The following is a 20987-nucleotide window of genomic DNA, read 5'->3' on the forward strand; positions in this document are numbered from 1 at the left end:
CAGGAAAACAGAACGTAGAAAAAGTGAAAAAGTAAAGGGAGAAAGTGGGTGAGAGGGTGTGTGTGTGTGTGTGAGTGAGAGCCAGAGAGAGATAGGGAGAAAGAGAGAGAGAAGTGGCGGAGGGGGTGTGGGGGGGGGGGGGGTGGGTAATAAAGTCAATAGGAATGTACATATTTGTCTGGCTTTAAGCGTATCATTAAACGTTTGAATTCAGTTTTTAATCAAGTTATAGTTTAGCTAGAACTTATCAGGAGGGAGATTATTCATAATTATACGAGGACCCAACATATTTAAAGAATTAACGAGTTGACTGACTTTTTAAAAAAAGATAATGGAAATTAGAGTGATTTTCATTGAACTAATTTTTAAAATGATATTACATAGGTGGTAATTCATGTTTCTCATAATACATCAGTACCGCAATTTGGATTTTATGAATATCAAAATTTGTCAAGGTGTTTACTCGTGTACATATTGAGCGTGGCGAAGCTATATAAGGGGCTTTGAACACATGTGTAAAGCCCCTTTTTGCAATCTGAATACGGGGTCCAATTTTGTAATGCCAGAGCTTGCAAATGTAATGTTGCCGTAATATATATAAAGAAGTATAAAAGAGTATTATATAAAGAGGTGTTTTCTGTACGATTACTACGCAATTTATATAATATGCCTATGCAATTGAATATCTTATTACATACAAACATAATACACGGTGTTTTATTTATTTCATTTTATTTGAAAAGGGTAGCCCCATCAGTAGTTAAAATACTGTTATACTTGGGGGCTCTGCATAACATACATATACATATAAAGACATACATATACATGAAAACATCATTACATGGTGAATAGTAAACATGATATACCAGAAAGAATACACATTACATTTTAAATGTAAATTTAAACTCAGCAGGTAAACGAAAATCCAACGCAACACAAATTTGAAGAAGAAAATATATATATCGTAGTGACAAAATTATAGTTTCGTCACTTCAAATGGTCTGATGATTATTTTCCACAGTGATCAGTTTTCTATCACAGTTAAAATGTAAAACAAATGATTCACAACCAATATTCAATATTGAAATGCAGAAAATGTTGTAATTGTTGACTAGAATACGTATGTGAGAAGCATGTAAAGAGTTAGTTAAATTCTCCAGCAATTATATTAAATGTGACTTCTTTGGGCAGAATGATTATACAGCAGAATTCCCTGTGATAGGACACAGGATAGTAGCTGATTTGACTTTTTGTGACTGAAACGGTTAAAAGACATTGCAAGTCTGCTAATCATATTCACATGACCAATCAGGACCTCAATTGCAGATATCCATGAATCTTTAACAGTCCATGTACCCCAAGCGCAATTTCTTTAAAAATCCAAACTTACATTGTTGTCCATAATGCTGGAATTAATTTATCATACGTATTTTCTCGAAATGATTATGGCAATACGATCTATTCCTGATAGACACAGTTCTTCTTGGAAACAATATAGATCAATCTCTATGACTCTTAGATTGATTAATAGACTTCCGAGAAGATGTACATTTTATCACAGGAGGGCTCACGGTTATGTGTCTTTAACTCTGTTAAAAAACCCATTCGTAATCTTTTATAAAATGGTGCACCAATCGTCTCCTTTCCTGAAATGTGGAGACTGCCGGTTTTCCTCTACAACTGTTAGACAATGCAAAATAAAATCAAGGAATTCGATACTTCTTTCCACATCTTCCTCGTGGCTCTCCAGTGTGTAGTTGTCGAGGATACAAACACGATCTTTGGGTATTCCAATGGTATTGGCCATCTTTGTTTTAATGTTATCATCATCGTCATCCAGGTCACCTTTATCTGGTATCACCAGCACGATTCCTTTACCTGCAAGTTTGACAATTCAGGCAAATGTACAAAGATGTGATACATAATCTTAGATATGGAGGAAGTGGGGAGTATAATTGATAACACATTTAGCTGTGAAATCTTCGTCAAACCAATATGAGCCAATGGGGGCACCGGTCATTGCATATTAAAGGTATCTCCCAATAAACCAATACATCCCCACTTAAGTTAAACAAACAAATAAAACATACATTTTCAAAATCATATTGATATCCCCATGCCTTCCCCAGCCATCATCATAATTATATTGCCACCTTTTTCTTTTTTATTATCTAATCCCTTCCCCCTCAATAAAGGGCTTATCACTTTTTAGTTTTCTTTCCCATTCTAGATCGAGAAAGAAAAACATCCCCAAATCAAAAATGAATAAAACAATACTGCCCTCAGACCTCCCCCTTTCGTTCTTAAAGTATTAATGTCAATAGGCCGTCGCATCTTTGTGTGTATGATTTTTCTCATTACAAATTTGACAAAGTTGAATTTAAAACATAAACTAGAACAAAAATTGCAAAAGGTGGCAAAGGCAGACTTCAACCGGTTCATTGGAAAACTTGTTGTCTATTGTCTAAATGTTATTATTCAAATTTGATTCCTTAATCAAACCAACGACTCCCCCCCCCCCTCAAAAAACAACAACAAACAAACAAAGCTATTGAAAAAACATGAGATCTTCAAAGGACTAGTTTCAGTATTTCGTCAGTTTGGTTTGCGTATTTCCTCCCAATATAACATTTGTCATCATAACAATGAATTAACAACAACAACTACTACTACCATTACTACTACTGCTTCCACTACTACTACTATAACCAAAGAAGGAATCGGTCGGTTTGGCGGTGTGAATGTCGTATTAGTTCCTGCGTAATGCTATGGTCACATTACCCAAAAGTAGCCTGCTCGGCGGCCGAGCGGCGAGTTTTTAACCAATTCTGCCCGGCGGCTACCCAGCCACCGAGCGGCGGCCGCCCAGGTACCGCTCGTTTTTAGGGCATCGCTCGGTCGCCGCTGAAGTTTTAGCGCGGAGTTAAAATTTGGACGGCGCACGCTCACTTTTCACTCGCCGCCCAAAATACGCTCGGTGCCTGGGCGGTCGCCGCTCGGGCACCGACCTAATCGCTGGGCGATGCCTAAATTCCAGCAGCGACCGAGCAGGCTACTGATCGGTCGGTCGCTGCTCTGATTTGTGACCATAGCTTAAGACACTAACTTTGGACTCTGTGTAAGCGTTGCCTAATAAACTTAGTTTAAAATTCCATGTTGTAAGTTCGAGATTTTAGACGTTATTTGGCATGTGAAAATTAATCGTGTTCATTATTTTCAGATGATAATCTCTATGTCTTCAGAAGTAAAAATGTCAATGCAATGTGTAGAATCCTACCGAAGTAGCGGCACACGTCGTTGGACAACAACCTCATGAATTTCTCACGTTGTTCCTTATTATTCCTGGAATGAAAGAAATATTTGAATATACAATTGTGAAATCAGATATCAATCCCTTTCCTGGCATACCGTTAAAAATCGTTTGTTTGTTTGGTTTATACTAGAAGAAAAGTATTAAGGATATATTTCCCTGATTTTTTTTTATCTGCCAAGAATTCATGAAGGGCTGACCTTATGCAGAAAGTGCATGTCCTTGCACTGACCGGTTCTCGGACATGCAAGGACCGGCGTCGTATTGTGGTAAAATGTCCAGCTTACTAAAAAATGTTCAAGATTCACCAACATTTTAGTTGCTAACTGTAGACCCATCTCAATAATGGTTGATAATCTGGTTTGTTAAATTTTGAAAGTAGCAGTCATTGTATGCGTAGTTTCCGACAGTTAGCTGCATGCGAGCGTCACAGTACCCCTAATAACGGTCAGTGAAGAGAAACAGAGAGAGAGAGAGAGGAAGAAAGAGAAAACAAAGAGATAGAGGGGGAAAGACAGACAAAGGGAAAGAGTGAGAGAGAAAAAGAAAGAAAATAGATAGAGAAGAGAGAGGCAGAGACAATGGGAGAGAGAGACAGAAAGAGGGAGAAAAGGAGAAAATCAAGGATAAACGGAGAGAAAAAGAGAGAAAGAGAGAGAGAAAAAGAGAGAGAAAGAAAGAGAGAAACACGGAGAGAGAGAGAGAGAGAGAGAGAGAGCAGGAGAGAGAGAGAGAGAGAGAGATACTGGTAGGTGGCTTTATATGGCAGCGGCATTTTAGAGCAGATAGCATTTCACTCAAATTTGAACATTTTGAAAGAAAAATGAAAACAAACAAGTGAGCAAGCGAGATGCACTCTATCTATGCTTGATTTTAAGAAAAAAATGCGACGATATTTTTAGAGTCCTCACCTCGAATCACAGATGAAGATTGGGCAGTGAATCTTTATCGAGTGTCCCTCTGTAAAAAAAATTTTAAAGAATAAAAATTGAAAAATGATGACAAAATAAAATGGTGCATGCGTTACTGTGAGACCATTCTATAAAAGAACAAGACAGAAAAAAATGTATACATTGCAAGATACCCAAACTTAAGCTAGAGGAAATGTAACAGTTCATTATACTGTTGGTCATAAAGGTGGAATAATTATTTTTACCCCAATTTATGAAATGATTTTGACAATGATTTATTCCTAATAGCTCTAGCTAACAGTATACATTCTCATATGTTATTGAATAATAATTTGCGAGTGTTTGTTTTGCGTTCTACTTTGATAGCAATATAGAAAGATATCAGATAAAAAATTGTATGTAAAATTTAAAAAAGATTGACTCACTGATTTGAGAGAATATCTCCTTTATTTTGGTCGATTTGTACTTCTCTATTCCTTTGTAGTTCAACAAATGAATGTGATTGGTCAGTTCTATCTCCTCTATTGGTGGATCATTGTCTCCCTCCTTATGCGCTGTGGCCCTGTTATCCGCTTTACCCGGATAAGCTCCTATGTTCATCAACCAAAATGTAATATTATGTGTTATTAGGTTAGCGATGCAAGAGAATTTTGCAAGACTCTATTGTTATTCATATTCGTACGCATATTAGTATTCAAAACCAAATTCGTATGTTATTAATATTCATATTACTATATATATATTTATATTCACATTTATTTTCATATTAATGATAATATTCATATTCATATTGTTTTATTCGTGAAATATATGGACACATATGGAAACGTTGTATCATCTGCTCAATCTGACTTGCGTGCACAGAACAAATAAGCATTTTTCCATGAAAAAGTGAAGTTTTCTAAAATGTGCGTTTCTTTCCAGCATTGGGGCGCCCGGAAGTCATTCGGGTAACATTTCATAAAGTATAATATAAAAAGACCATATGCAAATTTTCTGTAATTTTGTCGGAAAAAATACATTTATCCAGCATAATGTCGTCTCTTTTTGCGTTGGAGAAGAGCAAATAGTGAGTTTCAATCACACTTTGGCCGCTCTCGCAAGCTCTCACTCGTTCCACTGTGGTCAAGAGACTTTGGGGCAAGCGGTTAATGAAAATACTAATCGTTAGCTTTCTTCTGGTATCAAACTTGTTTTGATTGATTGTATAATTTTGTCAGAATAAAGGAAACAAAAAGGCTCGACCAATAACTTATCAGCGTCTGAATTGACCTTTTGACCTTGAATTCCCTGATGCAAGCGCACTATGTCGTCATATTTGCTAAATCGGTGTCTTTTATCATGAAATGAGACACTTTCACAATGTTTATACATCTTTTTTTGTAATTATTAGTAAGATATAACATATTTTTTCTGATATTATTGAAGTTTTGGGTTTTATTTAATGAGTAATTTTAAAATAAGACCCATTTTACTGTTTTGATTTACTGGATCGTACCACTAAAGTCGCAGGGTAGAAAGATGCATTTTCCAACAGCGCCAAATTTAATTTACGTTCCGACATTCTGTTAAATGGTTTCGTGTTGTTACGAATCCACTGCTTTCTGCTCCAACAAACGTCCACATGCGGAATCGTTTATCAACTAAATCATTCAAATTTATGGATGTTTCCTAGCTTCCCAGGTGTTTGTGTTGCTGTTGAAGCATTTCATTCACCTGCTATCATTCTTTGTACTCCAATTGCCAGAACGTAAATTTCATTTTGGTTTTATATTTTCACCGGAGTCGTTTATCAACTATATGTATTCAAATGTATAAATGCTTCCTCCCCAGATGTTTGTGGTGTTTATGCATTTCAGTCACCTGTTATTATTCTTTGTACTCCAATTGTTAGAATACAAAATGCATTTTGGTATAGTTTCATGCAATAAGTAAGTCAATAAAAGAGTATGTTCTGCACAATAAAAACACTGTGTGTCCCAATTGTACAATGTAATGTGTCCCCTCATTTTGTAATAGTTAATTTACCCGTTCACATAATGGAACTGCCTGACCGATGAAGCCGGTGGCCTGTGACCCCTGAGCACTCAACACCGTGTGGGAGTCAGTTCGTGGTAAAATTCTTTTATGAGACAAATACAAGCAAACATTTCCATATGTAGCAATATTGCAATGTAGCATTCAGAAGCAACCCCTTCGCCTTAAGCAATCCGAACTAAATCACTTATATTGTTACCTGTAAGAGAAAAGATGAGTGAATTAATTAAGGATGACTTCCCAGCTTTTGGTAACCCGAACACTCCAAGATTGATGAGATTAATGCCCTTATTCGTTGTTGTTGGTCTATTTGGTGAATAGTTGTGTATTTCAGTCCTTTTCGTAAGTAATAATGGCCTCCTGTCAGGAGCTCTCTCTTCTGCCCCTCAAATACAAAAGACAGAAATGTGTGATATTGTTAAAATAAGCCCATGATATTTTTTAAAACTTAAGATCATATTTTTAATAAATCAAGATTTTGTCAGTATTGGAATAAGTAAAAAAAAAAAATAGATATATTTATTGATAATTTGATAAAACTGCATTTATTTTTAGAGTTTTGAAACAAAATATTTATAAGGCTATTGGCGAAGAGTTTACCGACTGTATGGTATACGTACATTACAATAGAAATACTCAAAATAGTAGCAGTATAAATACTAGAGGTACTATAAAATAGTAGAAGTTTTAATTATAGTAGTAGTAATAATAGTTTTAGCAGTAAAGTAACAGTATTAGAGGTATTATCAGGAGTAGTAATATTGGTAGTAGTAGAAGTAGAAGTAGTAAACCTTATATGATATATTGTATAACCCGGGCAAATATGCCTCTAGTTTAATTCATCTATCTTTTTTTCTTTTTTTCATTTCTACTTAAGGGTATTCCTCGCCTACTTACTTAAAGGTGTACTTGGGCCACTATCCATTTGAATATCGTCATCTGTATAAAAAGGTAAAGAAAAACAAAATCAAAACAATTCGCAATATCCTATAGATATTGTTATTCAATTCAATTCAATTCAATTAAATACGGGTTTATTCACATGACGTTCTGGCAGCCGAAGCTGAATTACAGGTCATTTACAAGTTTTGATGGCTAAAATACAGCATTATACATGTAACCATGAAATAAAGTCAATGACATATAAAAGGATAAATATACTAGATACATTCATACGCGTAATAGGAAGCATCATTAAACATAAAAATATACAGAATGCAAGAAGCTTATTCTTTTGAATAATAATCATTTGAGTATTTAGTATTATTCCATTTTCTATAATCACATGCAACTTAACGTGTGTAATATTAAGCCTCAAATATATCGTCATTTCTCTCATGGTATGTCTTTAAACGTAATACAACAACAAAGAATAACATCATCTAATAGCGTCTATAAAAAATAAATAACATTGCCCAATTTAAAATTCTTAACTCCACTAGTATGATATATTTCCCATTTTTCTTTTCTTTCTTTATTATTTGGTCCCATAATCATACTGTTGAATCTGAATTAGCTTCTATGAATCAAATATAATACAAATTAACAGATTTACACAGGAAAAAAAGGAGAAGTAAGACAAATGATACCTAATGATACTTTTAATACTAATGATGTTTTTTGTTCTGACTTGATGTCTTAAAAGCGTAGATGGCCTACTGTTTATGGGTTTATAAGGTTTATGATATGTGGGCCTAAAGTATGTTTTGTAAAAAAAAGGTTGAGGGTAGTCATTGTAATTACATGATAAACGATTCGATCATCTTACATTTTCTATGTGGTGATCTCTTGCATCTCTTCCACAAGAGTACAGATATGATGACAACCACCACCACAATCAACACCACCAATGCCGAAACTGCTGCGGCTACTAATGCCGATGGTGATACTAAAAAGAGAATTCAATTATAAGACGGTATAGTATTTGATTGTCTTTAAAGCCTATCTGCACTAGTTTTGCCAGGAGGGATTATACCTTCCTGCAGGGTCACTGACTGGTGGTTATCTCTCCAAATCAGCTCTCAATAAACATAAGAAAAAGAGTACCATGGGGGACCAATGGTCACCGATTTGGCACTGTTTGGTATATAGAGGGCGCAAGTTGCGTAAGTAGTGCAGTGCATGGGGTTTTCATTATCATTTTACGAAACAGAAGTGTCAACCATGTGGGATTATTAATGCCTGTAAAACTGAATGTATATTGCCATGACTACGTAGGAATAAACTAGTGTGACGGAGATAATATAATTAAAGGAAAAATCGAACCTTAAAGTGACTCGGTAACATTGTTGAAAGTTCATGAACAATGTGTGTAATTTGTGTACGAAATGTTACTTATTATATTTCTTCTACTGACTTAAATACTAACCCTCTAACATGCGAACAATCCTGAAAAAATTCTCAATCTAAAAAGATATTTATGGTTTTTATTGAACGTGTTACTGTACGACACCCTCTAACAGTAAATTCTCCCAACCATTTTCGAATTTTCCTTATTTTCTTAAACTACCTTATTATCGGTCCGATTTATTTCGAACTTTCGAACCTATTACAAAAGTTGGGTTACATTTTAAGCTTTTGTTAGGATATTTTTCGTTAATTGGAAGACTCTTACCACCAGGGGGAACCTTGATGATCCCAACAGTCACGGATGCCATTCCGCCGACTGCCTGGCCCTCAGCGATGCAGGTGAAGTAGTATTCTTGATCGGACTGAAATTCAGAAACCGCTAATATCACAGTTAGTTTTTGATCCACAGTTCCCTCTCGTTTTCCCTCGGTAGTTATTAAGGATGTACATTTCAGTGAGTCCTGCGGGGTGTTATTATCGACCCAGATCATGTCAACTTGTGGTTTAGCGCCCTCAACGAAGCAATCTAGCTGCACATGGCGTTGGTCAGGTATGGTCTTGATCATACAGCTTGCCTTTGGATTGTACGTCACATCCACAGATACACGAGTGTTGCTTCCACATTGGTGAACCCTAACGAGAGGCTTGATTGCTTGAACTGTAAAAGGGAATATAATACAATATCAATTATTATTACCATTTAAGTAACCAACAAAATAAATCTTAAAGACGACCTATCAAAACGTCAAACTAACACTGTTTTTAAAAATACGTGATATTAGTTAGGGCACATTACGACCGAGCATATCTTTTTAGAGAAAATAACAGATCTTGAAGGATTTTTCAATATAATGTCGCCAATGAAAACGGAAGAAAACCTGTAAAGTTACAAATTTGTCCTGCTTTTGGGCAAGCAGGAAAGATTTGCACTACATTATATGACCTGTGTCCTCGGACAATTGCAAGAAAAGTGCATAGTTCTTCACAAAGGCCCGTATGAATTTATCGCCGACCTAAAGCTACGGTCACAAAGTTTCGTACGAACGATGCGTTCGTAAGAATTTCCCTTTTCATACGAATTCCAGAGTTCGTAGAGATTCGTAAATAGGGCATAGTTTATAACGTCCTTCTAATGGAGTTCTTACGAACGCCGTTTAATTTTTCGTTTTTTCCGTTAGAATGCCTTACAATCTTCTTTCGTCAGAAATACGACCATCTTATGAGATTTTGTTCGCGCAAGATTGTCGTAGGTGTAACTGACGGCATTCTCAAGTCTTTCGTATGAAGTTCTTACGATTTTGGGGTATATTTTGTCTAAATTGCAAAAAAAGCGCTGCATAAATTGCATTAATTGTGTACGTTTACCTTACAAACACCTTACGAACGAAGATTCTAATGGCCTACTTACGAACGACTCTTGGCGTTCTTACAAACGCCGTTAGAGCCATACGAACGCCTTTAGAGCCCTCTATGAACAACTTAGGGCGTCCTTACGATCATTGGAAGAATGTTAAGGCTTCTAGAATTGTCTCTCTATACGAAGTTAGTTGCGTGGTTCTTACGATGTTATTATGACGTTCGTACGACCGTCTTGAACACAATCTTGGGCAAGACCATCGATCAGTTTGTGACTTACGAACAGTCTTCGAAGGGTCTACGATTTCAAGCTGATTTCGTACGGCCTTCTTAAGAAGATCTTACGAAATGGTCTGAAAGTCGTTCAAACGGCGTTCGCAGCAGTTCTTAAACGAACTGCTACGATCGCCGTACGAACGATTTCAGAATATTTCGTAAAGCTTCGGTACTCAGGTCAATAATACACACCTGTCACTGTAACGTTGGTATAATTGCGAAACATTTGACCTGTTTCAAAGTCAGAAACTTCACAGATGTATCTGCCCTCGTCCTCCACGCTGACGTCATTTATGATCAGAGAATAGTCGTTAGTAATGTTATAGCGCCCATCTTTGTACCCCGGACCACTCCTTTCTCCGACCTGGTAGTGTCGATCGAGAACAACTAGCAGATCACTGGATGACGAATCGCTCACGAATCTCCAATATACAGCATATGCTTTACGTTCGTAAGCACATTTCAGTAGTGCTTCTTCGCCAGATGTAACAGTAATTTCCGGAATGGTTTCAACAACCGGGACGATGGATGCTTCTCGACCTAAGGGGACATGAAAGGATATTTTTGGCGACTTTCTCCTAGAATACCGACTTTTTCTTGAGTTTTCCATCATCAGTTACACTGTCGCTCATAAAGTTGGAATATTTTTGTTTTACCCCAATAAATATAAAATTATTTTGACAAACATTAATTCTTAATAGATATAGAAAGTAGTATACATTCTCAGATTTTATTGAATAATAATTTGCCAGTGTTTGTTTTGCGTCACTGCTAAAAGCTTGTGTATGCTACTATGATTATCTAGGGGACCTACGCCCTTTAGTAATAAATGTCAGTAATGAGGATTAATGCCCCACAAAAGGGCACTAATAATATGGCACATCAACACAGTTTTGATCCTCGGGCCTCACAGTTACGAGGCCATTGCTTTGCCACTGAACCACGTAGTTGTTTTAGTTGCGACATTTGAGACATACAAATAATTAACATATTTCAGGGGCGGATCTAGGGGAGCACAGGGGGCACGTGCCCCCCCCCCCCTCCCCCGGCCCTCTAAAAATAGTGCTCACTACCCCCCCCCCCCCCCCCCCCCCAATGAGCGAATTTTCTGCCGGAGCAACAACAACAAAAAATAGTGCTCACTACCCCCCTCCCTAAGAAATCCTGGATCCGCGCCTGTATGTATATTATATCAACTACGAAACGGAAAGCAAGAGAGCGTAGCGAGCGAACTTTGGGGGAAATTAAAGAAAGAACGGGATCTTCACACATTTTAAAAGGGGCAATGAACGGAAGTGAAAAGGAAAACTTCTCGTGTCTAGAATTAAAAAAAATCAATAATATGATAACGTGAATACAATTCATGACAATGTTCGTAAGAGGATATTTCAACGATCCCGCCCGTTTATAATTCTCGATTACCATGATGTCAAGGAACTGTTTTTGATTGCAGTCAAATAGAAGTTTGTAAAATGCAATCAGACTTACCTTGTATAAGCAGGCTAAGCAAGCCTAGTAAACAAAATAGCTTAGGACTCATTTTGTAATCTTTCCTTCGCAAATGTTTCCAGTCCGTGCGCTTTGGCTGTATATGTCTACATTCGTAAAGTGGCAAAGTTGCTTTTCGCCAAAAATCCATGCGAGTTAACGAGCGGTTGTTTGTTTAAAAACTGTGTACGATCAATAAATGGCACCCAGTTTGAATAATATCATGAGTAAATGTTGACTGTTCATGTTTACATGCAACTCGCAAATAGCACAAAGTGCGTTCATCAGGGATCATAAATTGAATAAATATAGCCTATATTCAATACTACCTCATGGCAAAACAGTATTTAGATCTAACCAGTCATAACCAGGCGCCCTTAATAAGTACGAAAATTAAATAACTCACACCTTAAAACGTCTTCAGTGGAAATTTATGAAATTGGGTACCGCTCTTTTGTTTTTATCAGGCACATTTTAGGTACCTTATTCGCGGTCAGTGTATTTTTTTTTATTACATTTATTTATTTGTCACTAATTAAGGGCGTCCAGCAATTGGGGCAGCTGACAGGCAAAACCCTTTACTTAGAACGTCTGACAATACTCATTTATGATCTAATAAGAGTCATGATTCATTTATTTAAAATCAGGTTTGATCCACTAGTGAGCACTAATTTTTGTTGAGGCCCTCGAAAACAAAATCGCAGCCCCCCCCCCCCTTGAGCGCCAGGGGAGGGGGCCCATCTAAAAAAAGGGTAAAATTAACGTGTTTGTACACGTTTTTCAACAGGGGGGGGGGGGTGGGGGTCAGGCTCCCCTCGTTCCACCACTGCTTGCAGGCACCTTCACCCCTTAAATTGTCTGGCAGTGCCAATGGAAGACGAGGTTGTGCTGAACGTTTTCCACCACGTTTGGTCCAGTCGCCTTTTCCGCTAAAATCTAGCTAAATTTTGGGACCCCTTTGAATTTGGCCCTATAGGAGGCCCTCCTGGCCGCCCGATCGCTTTTTGCACGGCAGACGTCAATTTCATGACTATCGTTTGTTTATGGATCATTATTGCGTTCCTGAAAATGAGTTTTTCCCTTTTTTGCTATGTAGGCCTACGCCCACTTTTAGGTTACCGACCTTTTAGCCGATCACGGAAAATGTTGCATGTTGTGTATACGCCCCTTCGAGATCGCAATACGATCTTCGCTTTACCATCGCGGAGGGCGCTGTGAAGAAAACAATTCCAATTATCCTTATTTATCTATCAAGGAAGTGAAGAAATGGCGTCGAAAAGGTCCTAATTTTGTTGGGTAAGCCATTATATATGTTGTTTCTTTATTCCTTTGATATGTATTTTGTATTATTAACATAAGAAAGGGATGTCAATGGTAGGTTACTGCGTAATTTGGGCTTTGATGTCGTTGCAATGCCACGTCGAGCGAAAACAAATTTTTTATTACAGTCCCATATGTTGCGATTAGCGTTGGATATAGTTCACGTAATTATCTTCATTGGCATTGCATTGTTAATTGTAGGGAGCACTCCAGCAAAGCATAGAGAGTCAATGCTAATGCGTTTTGACCTCTACTCTAGCACTGCACTACATGTTGATAGGCAGCATTTTAATACATGAATAGTCATTACACTCATGACACACAGATGCACACAATCATGCCGATGCGGCTGACCCGCAAGATTTTTCAGATTCGGGTAGCGGGACCGCCGATTACATCGCTAAAATGTGATATTTAAGGATATATTTGCCATTGCAAATGTGGTTCTTACTTACTTTACTTTAATACATGATGTTGTAGGTCTAAGCCTGTTCATCGATCCAGGATTCTTCCATGATTACTGCTATTTGTGGAGGGAGGAGGTTGTGTAATTAACATGAGACAATAGACAACACCTAGACCGGCTCATACAAAAGGCTTACATTCTTTGACCAGTGACTATCAAGTCTATTCTTAAATGAGTTTACCGACCCAGTGACTATGGCATGTTATGGTATGTGTGGGATATATGTGATATGCTATTATGCAATGTATTTTAAAGGGATTTAACCATGAATCCAACGGACCGGACGAAAACTGTCGCCGGTCGATTACCCCCTCCTTTACTATAGCGCAGCTTTTAATGATGTAATACGGGGTCCAGACAACTCGCCACAAAGACAACCCGCCCCAAGACAACCCGCAACAATACCCTGGACATCTCGCCACAATACCCTGGACAACTCGCCACACTTTTTTCCCCTCATGATTTCTAGATCTAAAATCCCTCATCTTCATGATCTTAGATGAAATTGTCATTTTATGTATTCATTATTCTTTTATAAACACAGTCATGACAGGAAACATGGAAATTGTGAGTATTTTGAGAGCTTTCCTAAAGAATAAAGATGATTTTCCTTGCGCTTGCAACAAGACCCGCAACAAGAATCTATTTTGGACTGTGCGAAATTAACCTAGAAAATATAGAAATAAACCATATTTCAATTTTATTTCGCGGGTCAACTGCCTCCTCCCCAATCAGGACGCCAGTGCTTCCAGTACCCTTCCATGAATTCCTACCATTAAAAATTATCAGAAAGGAAAAAGGACATGTACAAAGGATAAAGGGGGCACTTTAGGGGAACCTGGAAAAGTAGGGGCACAGTGTCCCCCCCCCCCCCCAATGAAGAATGCCGCCTCTGACGAAACTAACCCAGAAAATCTAGAAATAAATCACATTTCAATTTTATTTCGCGGGTCAAATAACCCCCCCCCCCCCCCCCCCATCAGTACACCAGTGCTTCCAGTATCCTACCATTAAACAATTTCTGAGACAGAAAAATGCAGCTGCTATAGACCTCTAGATCTAAATACCAAGTTATCCCAATGATCTGGCGGTCGTACGCCTTCGGTTTGTCAAAAATATATTATTGTTGCAAGGGAAATCAGCTTTATTCTTTATTCTTTGTAATGACTGTGTTTATAAAAGCACGATGAGGGATTTTAGATCTAGAAATCATGAGGGGAAAAAAGTGTGGCGAGTTGTCCGAAAAGGCACCCCACCCTGGACAACTCGCCTGTGGCGAGTTGTCCAGGGTATTGTGGCGAGATGTCCAGGGTATTGTGGCGGGTTGTCTTGGGGCGGGTTGTCTTTGTGGCGAGTTGTCTGGAATTCTGTAATACACAGCAAGGAAAGTAATGCAGCTACATGTATGTGTGGTAGTCAATAGGGAGCGCGCGCCGTGCGTTCGCTCTCTAATCTATAGCACATGCTCGTAGTTGGACGAAAAAATGAGACCGAGCGGTCAGAGTACGTAATCCCCCGCACGGCCGAAAACTACACCTGCAGGTACTGTGATCAGAAATTGGAATCTAAACTAAAAAGAGATACGGCGCTATAGTATCCGGCTGCAGTGATATAATACGTGCGGTGGGATACTTTTTTGCTTGCGATACTCAAAAAATCTGACTCTAAGTCTGAAAAATATTTGAAATACAGCTCATTTCATGGTACCCATATTCCTTACAAACACTTGAAGATATTCAATTTTTCAGATTCGGGTACCGGGACCGCCGATTACATTGCTAAAATGTGATATTTAAGGATACATTTTCCATTGCTAATGTGGTTCTCCAGTGACTCTGGCATGTTATTGTATATGTATGATACGTGCTATGCTTTTATGCAATGTAACAGACCAGCCAAAAACTGCAACCGGTCGAAAACTCCCTCCTTTACTCTAGATGTACCTTTTTTGCCTCAATCTCAACTTTCCTCTTTTCTGTTGATTGACAGGATTTCAGAACCGGTCTATTGGTAGGGTCTCTGATCGTGCACTCGGTTTTGTGTGCTAAAATTTAAACCCTTGCCATAGAAATTGCACACATCCCTATGCAGTCTACAGTGTACATGCGTTGCATACTCATGCAGAATTGGTCAATGTTTTTATCACCAAATTGAGATTAAAACTTTTTTCTTTGTGGTCCTAAAGGCGATGCACAAGAAATGAGTCATCAAATATTGCATACAGCAGGCTTCTAGGAATATTGCCAGCTGAGATTAAGATTTTTTTAGGTGGCTGGCAGAAGAAATAACTTATTAACAATTTTTTTTTTTTTTTCTCCCCCAGATGTTTTTCCTTACCAAAGCTGAAGCAGTACAATGGATCTGAGTCTGGCAAAAGGGAAGAAAATAATGAAAGACGAACCCCAGGATGAACTTAAAAAGGAGGGTCTGACCCTGAATGATGGCGCCAAATCCAAACCACTCAAAACCAAATGTGCTAAAGCAGAAAAGGTAACAATCTGCCTAACGTTACAAGGGAAGTCCAGCCAGATATTATCTTGTGTTTAATAAAAGCAGAACAATTAGGGGAAAAATCTGACATGTTTCTCTAATTTGTTTGGCTTTTATTAAAACCAACTCAATATCAGGGTGGAATTCTCCTTTAAGCCAATATCAAACCCTGCCTGAGTGCACAAATTAACTCCCAACAATTTATCGATGGATACATATCTGGATTCTGAACATATCAAAATAATTCCATACCTGAATGAGAAAAAAAAGAATGTCTTTATTGATATACTCGCAAGTTCATGTCTTCTTTTTTCCACATACATGTATTCATGACATGTAACAAGAAAAATGTTATAAAATGGAAAGATTGACACTTGGTCTTTCATACATGGGGTCACTAAGTTAAGCTAACTTAACTTTAGTCACCTTTGAGAATACAGTCTGTGACATGCTATTGCTGGTTCATACATGTAGGTGACTTTTGCTAAGGAGCGAAAAGGTAAACCTGTGAAAGTATGTTATCGATGAACATTTACAACTTTTGTACAGAAACAGTGAATAACTGTATCGTAGGTTTGTTGACGTATAGTTATTCTTTTTCTTTAATTTGATAAAAAGATGAAACCCAGCTTTGCCTTATGTCTGAACGGACAAAATGTTGATACACATTTGCCATTCTTGACCCATGGATAACAAATGGGGACTTGGCAGGACTGAAAATTCTGAAATCTTTAAGCCTTTCTGGCAACTTGATTAAATCTAGTGTAAGAAGGATTGCCAAGTAGCTAATCAAACCAAGAAATTGATAATCTTTTAAAAGCCTTTGTTTTTTTAGCAAAGCGTTCTTCATTTATTGGCAGGCAAGCAAATGTGCCTAGTGTCGATAAGCTCTGGTGGAAAATAGGCTAACAACATATGATTCGGCAGTGTAATTTTGCGAATCTCCCTTTTTTCATTTTCAGATGGAGGAAAGCAGAGTGTCAAAGGGTAACAAGCATCTTTCCTCATTCAACTACCTCATTAAAAACTCTGATCAGTACTTTACCTCAAGGCGGGTCATCATGGTGCCCTTTGTCTGTGAAGAGTGCGGTGAAGCCTTTGAGAGCATCTCGGAGCTTGTGCTCCACTTCCGGAGCCATTTCAACGGCAGTCTTCACGAGTGCTCGGTGTGCCTGACTCCGTTCAGCAGCAAGCATGCTCTTAAGAAGCACATGGTGGCACATAGCGCAGGTGACACCAAAGCTAGCAGACACTCGGGGAGTAAGGATAAGGGGAACAATCTGCAGGAGAATGGGGGAGATGGTGAAGAAGAGGGTGTAGGGTTGTTCAGGTGTGTCCACTGCAGGAAGGTCTTTGAGAGCGAGACGCACCTTGAGGATCATGCCGTCGAACATCAGATCCAGGAGCTGCACACGTGCGAAGAGTGCGGCAGGTGCTACCAACAGAAGCACCTCCTGGACAACCACATCAAGATGCACCACGTTGAGCTGTGGACGTGTGAGGAATGCGGAAAGAGCTTTGAGAACAAGAAGCGACTGATGGTCCATTACGAGATGCACAGCGGCATCCAGGCCGAGAAGCGGCACAAGTGCGACGAGTGCGGGAAGGCCTTCGTTGCAAAGTCAAAGCTTCTGCGGCACATGCGTGTTCACACGGGCGAGCGCCCTTTCCGTTGCGACGTCTGCGGCAGGGGATTCAACGACAGGTCCAATCTTTTCATTCACGCTCGCGTCCACACGGGCGAGAAACCCTACACCTGCACGCTCTGCGGGAAGTCTTTCACGGGGAAGAACGACTTGAACAGGCACGAGATGATCCACACGGGAACCAGACCGCACACATGCAAACAGTGTGGGAAAGGATTCCGCGAGAGTTCAAAACTGAAGCGCCACATCAAGACTCACATTTTACATGACTCAATGCACAAACCCAACATGTGTCCTACGTGTGGAAAGGGATTCCGTGAGAAGTCAAAACTTAAGAGGCATGTTAAGATACACGAAAGAGCTATTAAAAGCTGAGTATGTTTAAACATGTTACGACAGTGCTTCTATTCATTCCAATCTGGTGTATTACGTCACTGCAACATTCAGATAAACATTTTTTTGTAATGTCAGAAAGCCATGTTCGTTGAATTCCATGCATTTCATGCTATTTACAATATGTAAACAGCAAAATTATTTTTTTGTTAACCAGACTGGTAAGGCTTCAATAGTGCCTTTAGTTTCATTTGGCATCTTAGTGAAATGTGCTATATGTCTTTCTTGCAACTTCTTAACACTCACAGTGCCATCTTTTTTGCAAAAGTATGTCATAATGAGAGACGCGTTTCTACAGGATTGAAGAAAAAAAAATGATTTTCATACTTTTCTGGACTCCTCCAGGAATGCTCTTCTGTAGAAAGTCAATGTAATCAGATTAAATCTGACTCTTAATCATGGAATAGCGTACTGGAAACCAGAAGTGATTCTTTCTCTGCATGCACACCTTCCCATTTCTCTAGAAATGTTTGCGCACTCTAGCGTTATCATATCTAGGTCATGGGACAAAGTGCACTCTTTTGAGACATGCAGTATACAAGCTAAAGTCTATTAACCTATTGTCTGCCGGAACTGGGCAGTCCCTGTGTTAAGTCTATGGGGATGAGACAATTTGGTAGTCAACAGGTTAAATACACTCCTGTAGAAACAACCTGGTAACAACATCTAGGATAACTAGTGACAATGTGACAGGGCTTTATCATGGTTTGTTTTGCAAAATTTCTTCTGGATAAAACAAGAGTTCCACAAAATTGAACTTAAAATATAAACCTAATTTCAAAGTCATTCAGAAACACATCAATCTCAATCTTTGTCCAGAAGCACTAGATTCAAATTGTAGTGGTTAGAAGTAAGTGTGAATTTTCACTACAAAATTAAATGATTGCTTTTCTGCTGACAAAGTGTCAGAAAGAATGTTTCTATTTTGTAACCTTAATTGAAAAGAAAATGTTCTGTTTACTGTCTATTCATGTTCCATGCAAAGCATTCCATACATTTTGAGTTGGAACTTGGAACTCTCACTAAAAACATGACGGACAAAGAAAGAGGACAAAATATACAGTTCCTCATTCTACCCTCAACAGTTGCTGTGGTAGACAAAGGAACATCCCTTCACTGCTATTATGTAAAAATGTGTAGAACATGATGTCTGGTCGGTGTGTTTCAAACCATCAGATCATCTTATTCATGTGACAGTTTGCTAGTAAATGTAAAGAAGAAGAAGTGGATGGAGAGAGTGTCATCATGGCACCAAAGTCAGTAAATCCATTGTAAGAGGGGAAATACTGACTTGAATAAATGATGATGATGATGATGGTGACCTGAATGTTCATGTATGCATATCTTATCCTTCAACAACTGTTCCCAGGATAGATTGGAAATCACCTTGATTGTAAATACCTAAATTTGCTCCATTCCCAAGTGTTCTTTTCTTTCTCTTTGTAAGTGTTTCTGCAAAATCATTAAAACAATGGGATGAAGCAGGGCAAATTCAGTTTTTAGCGCTGGTGTGGTTACTACGCCATTGTTTGGCGCAAAATTGTTTGGAACCAGCAACCTTGATAACTAGGCCAGTGTGACATTGGTATTCTATTATAATTACCTGTACATGATTTTTTGTGTAACCTGTTGATGTGATTGGACATACAGTGCGTCCCGGAAAAAACGAAACCGAGATTCATCAATGTTTTATCATAACTTTATCACAATTATAATTGATAAATGACACATATTTATGAAGCTTAGATCCTCTTCTAACAAAAGACTTAACTCTGTTTCGTTGACAATCAGCCGTAGACGAAAGACTTCATGCATGGCTGATTGTCAACAAAACAGAGTTAAGTCTTTTGTCAATTCTGCTTGTTGCTACGACAGTCAGCCAGTGAAAACGAATTATGGAAATGCAAGCACTATTTCAAACATACAGAACGTTGTCTTTCCTTGCTCATTTTTTCTGATTGAGGTGTCATATGAAAGGCCAGAAACTCAACTTTCTAGACATGTGACTTTTTCTTTGAAATTCAGATACAGTCCGCCAAATGACTTTTTGGTCTCCTCTCTTCAAATTCATTTTAATCACTCATGCGTGAAATATGCATCATATGAGTTGCATTCAATGAAAGAAGAGGATTTAAGCTTTCCAAATATGTGTCATTTATTAATTATAAATGTGACTATATTATGATAAAACATCGATAATTCTCGGTTTCGATTTTCCTGGGACGCACTGTATAATCAACTTTGTCATGTAACATTCAGTTTCTATAGACTACTGTACACCCTAAGTTATCTCAGACTTAATATTTAACAGGTTAAAGCGATACTGAACTGATGAACTTTCTGCCTTCGTGTACTGTTTATTGCACATCGCCATCTCATGCTTAACTTGCCAACAAGGCGTAACCTAATACCTAATTTCTTTTCCACATAAATACCGAGAATTGTTGCCATTTGCTTATGCCTTGCAAAGGCCAAGATCTACGAATAGCACACAATGGTGTACAGAAAGATTACAATAAATAGCAGTTTTTTTTTATAGATCTAGTCGAAACGAGCCATTTGTTGATTTTTGTACTGCTATAGTTACCAAAGCTTTGAAAATGTATTTGAATTAAAACCTAAATTTGTACAGTTGTTGTGTAGGATTGATTAAAAGTACATTACAATATGACGTTATGATAATTTTTTAATCTTGAATTATTTTCTGGCAGGAATTTTGGCTACATTGTGGTCATGGGCCTAAAAAGTGTATTTTTTATTTTATTTATGTGATTGAGAGATTTAAACCTTTATAACGAAAGTGAGCACAAATTATCGCGGGATGCTCATTGTATCCAAACTTCAAAATAGTGACAAGTGGACAAAGGATTATGTGCACAAAAAAACAAAAACAATTCCCTATAGTGGTATTAGTGGTGACCTCATGATGATTTATTCTTGTTTAG

At 38.1% G+C, this 20987-nt stretch overlaps 2 protein-coding genes across 2 annotated transcripts; one reads left to right on the forward strand and one right to left on the reverse strand.

The window, feature by feature from the left end:
- Positions 1 to 4205: 4205 nt before the first annotated feature.
- LOC105441989 lies at positions 4206 to 11860 on the reverse strand. Its single transcript, XM_030978578.1, has 8 exons — positions 11728 to 11860; positions 10432 to 10779; positions 8873 to 9265; positions 8027 to 8146; positions 7156 to 7197; positions 6458 to 6643; positions 4647 to 4811; positions 4206 to 4270 (listed from the first exon to the last, which is right to left on the reverse strand). The coding sequence occupies exons 1-8, from the start codon at positions 11777 to 11779 to the stop codon at positions 4218 to 4220; spliced, it is 1359 nt and encodes a 452-aa protein (XP_030834438.1). The 5' UTR covers positions 11780 to 11860; the 3' UTR covers positions 4206 to 4217.
- Positions 11861 to 12921: 1061 nt separating this feature from the next.
- LOC590592 (zinc finger protein OZF) lies at positions 12922 to 19359 on the forward strand. The gene is made up of 3 exons (XM_790190.4): positions 12922 to 13023; positions 15837 to 16003; positions 16966 to 19359. The coding sequence occupies exons 2-3, from the start codon at positions 15869 to 15871 to the stop codon at positions 18022 to 18024; spliced, it is 1194 nt and encodes a 397-aa protein (XP_795283.2). The 5' UTR covers positions 12922 to 13023; positions 15837 to 15868; the 3' UTR covers positions 18025 to 19359.
- Positions 19360 to 20987: the final 1628 nt, after the last annotated feature.

Source organism: Strongylocentrotus purpuratus, unplaced genomic scaffold (genome assembly GCF_000002235.5).
Source record: "Strongylocentrotus purpuratus isolate Spur 01 unplaced genomic scaffold, Spur_5.0 spur5_scaffold_1, whole genome shotgun sequence".
Lineage (NCBI taxonomy): Eukaryota > Metazoa > Echinodermata > Echinoidea > Camarodonta > Strongylocentrotidae > Strongylocentrotus > Strongylocentrotus purpuratus.

Bases quoted from the DNA above. Each gene is read 5' to 3' on its own strand.
- LOC105441989 (XM_030978578.1), bottom strand. From the start codon at position 11,779: ATGAGTCCTAAGCTATTTTGTTTACTAGGCTTGCTTAGCCTGCTTATA. The intron at 10,780-11,727 runs GTAAGTCTGATT...ATGTCCCCTTAG, and splicing joins GCTTAGCCTGCTTATACAAG to GTCGAGAAGCATCCATCGTC. The intron at 9,266-10,431 runs GTGTGTATTATT...TCCCTTTTACAG, and splicing joins TACCAACGTTACAGTGACAG to TTCAAGCAATCAAGCCTCTC.
- LOC590592 (XM_790190.4), top strand. From the start codon at position 15,869: ATGGATCTGAGTCTGGCAAAAGGGAAGAAAATAATGAAAGACGAACCC. The intron at 16,004-16,965 runs GTAACAATCTGC...TTTCATTTTCAG, and splicing joins AATGTGCTAAAGCAGAAAAG to ATGGAGGAAAGCAGAGTGTC.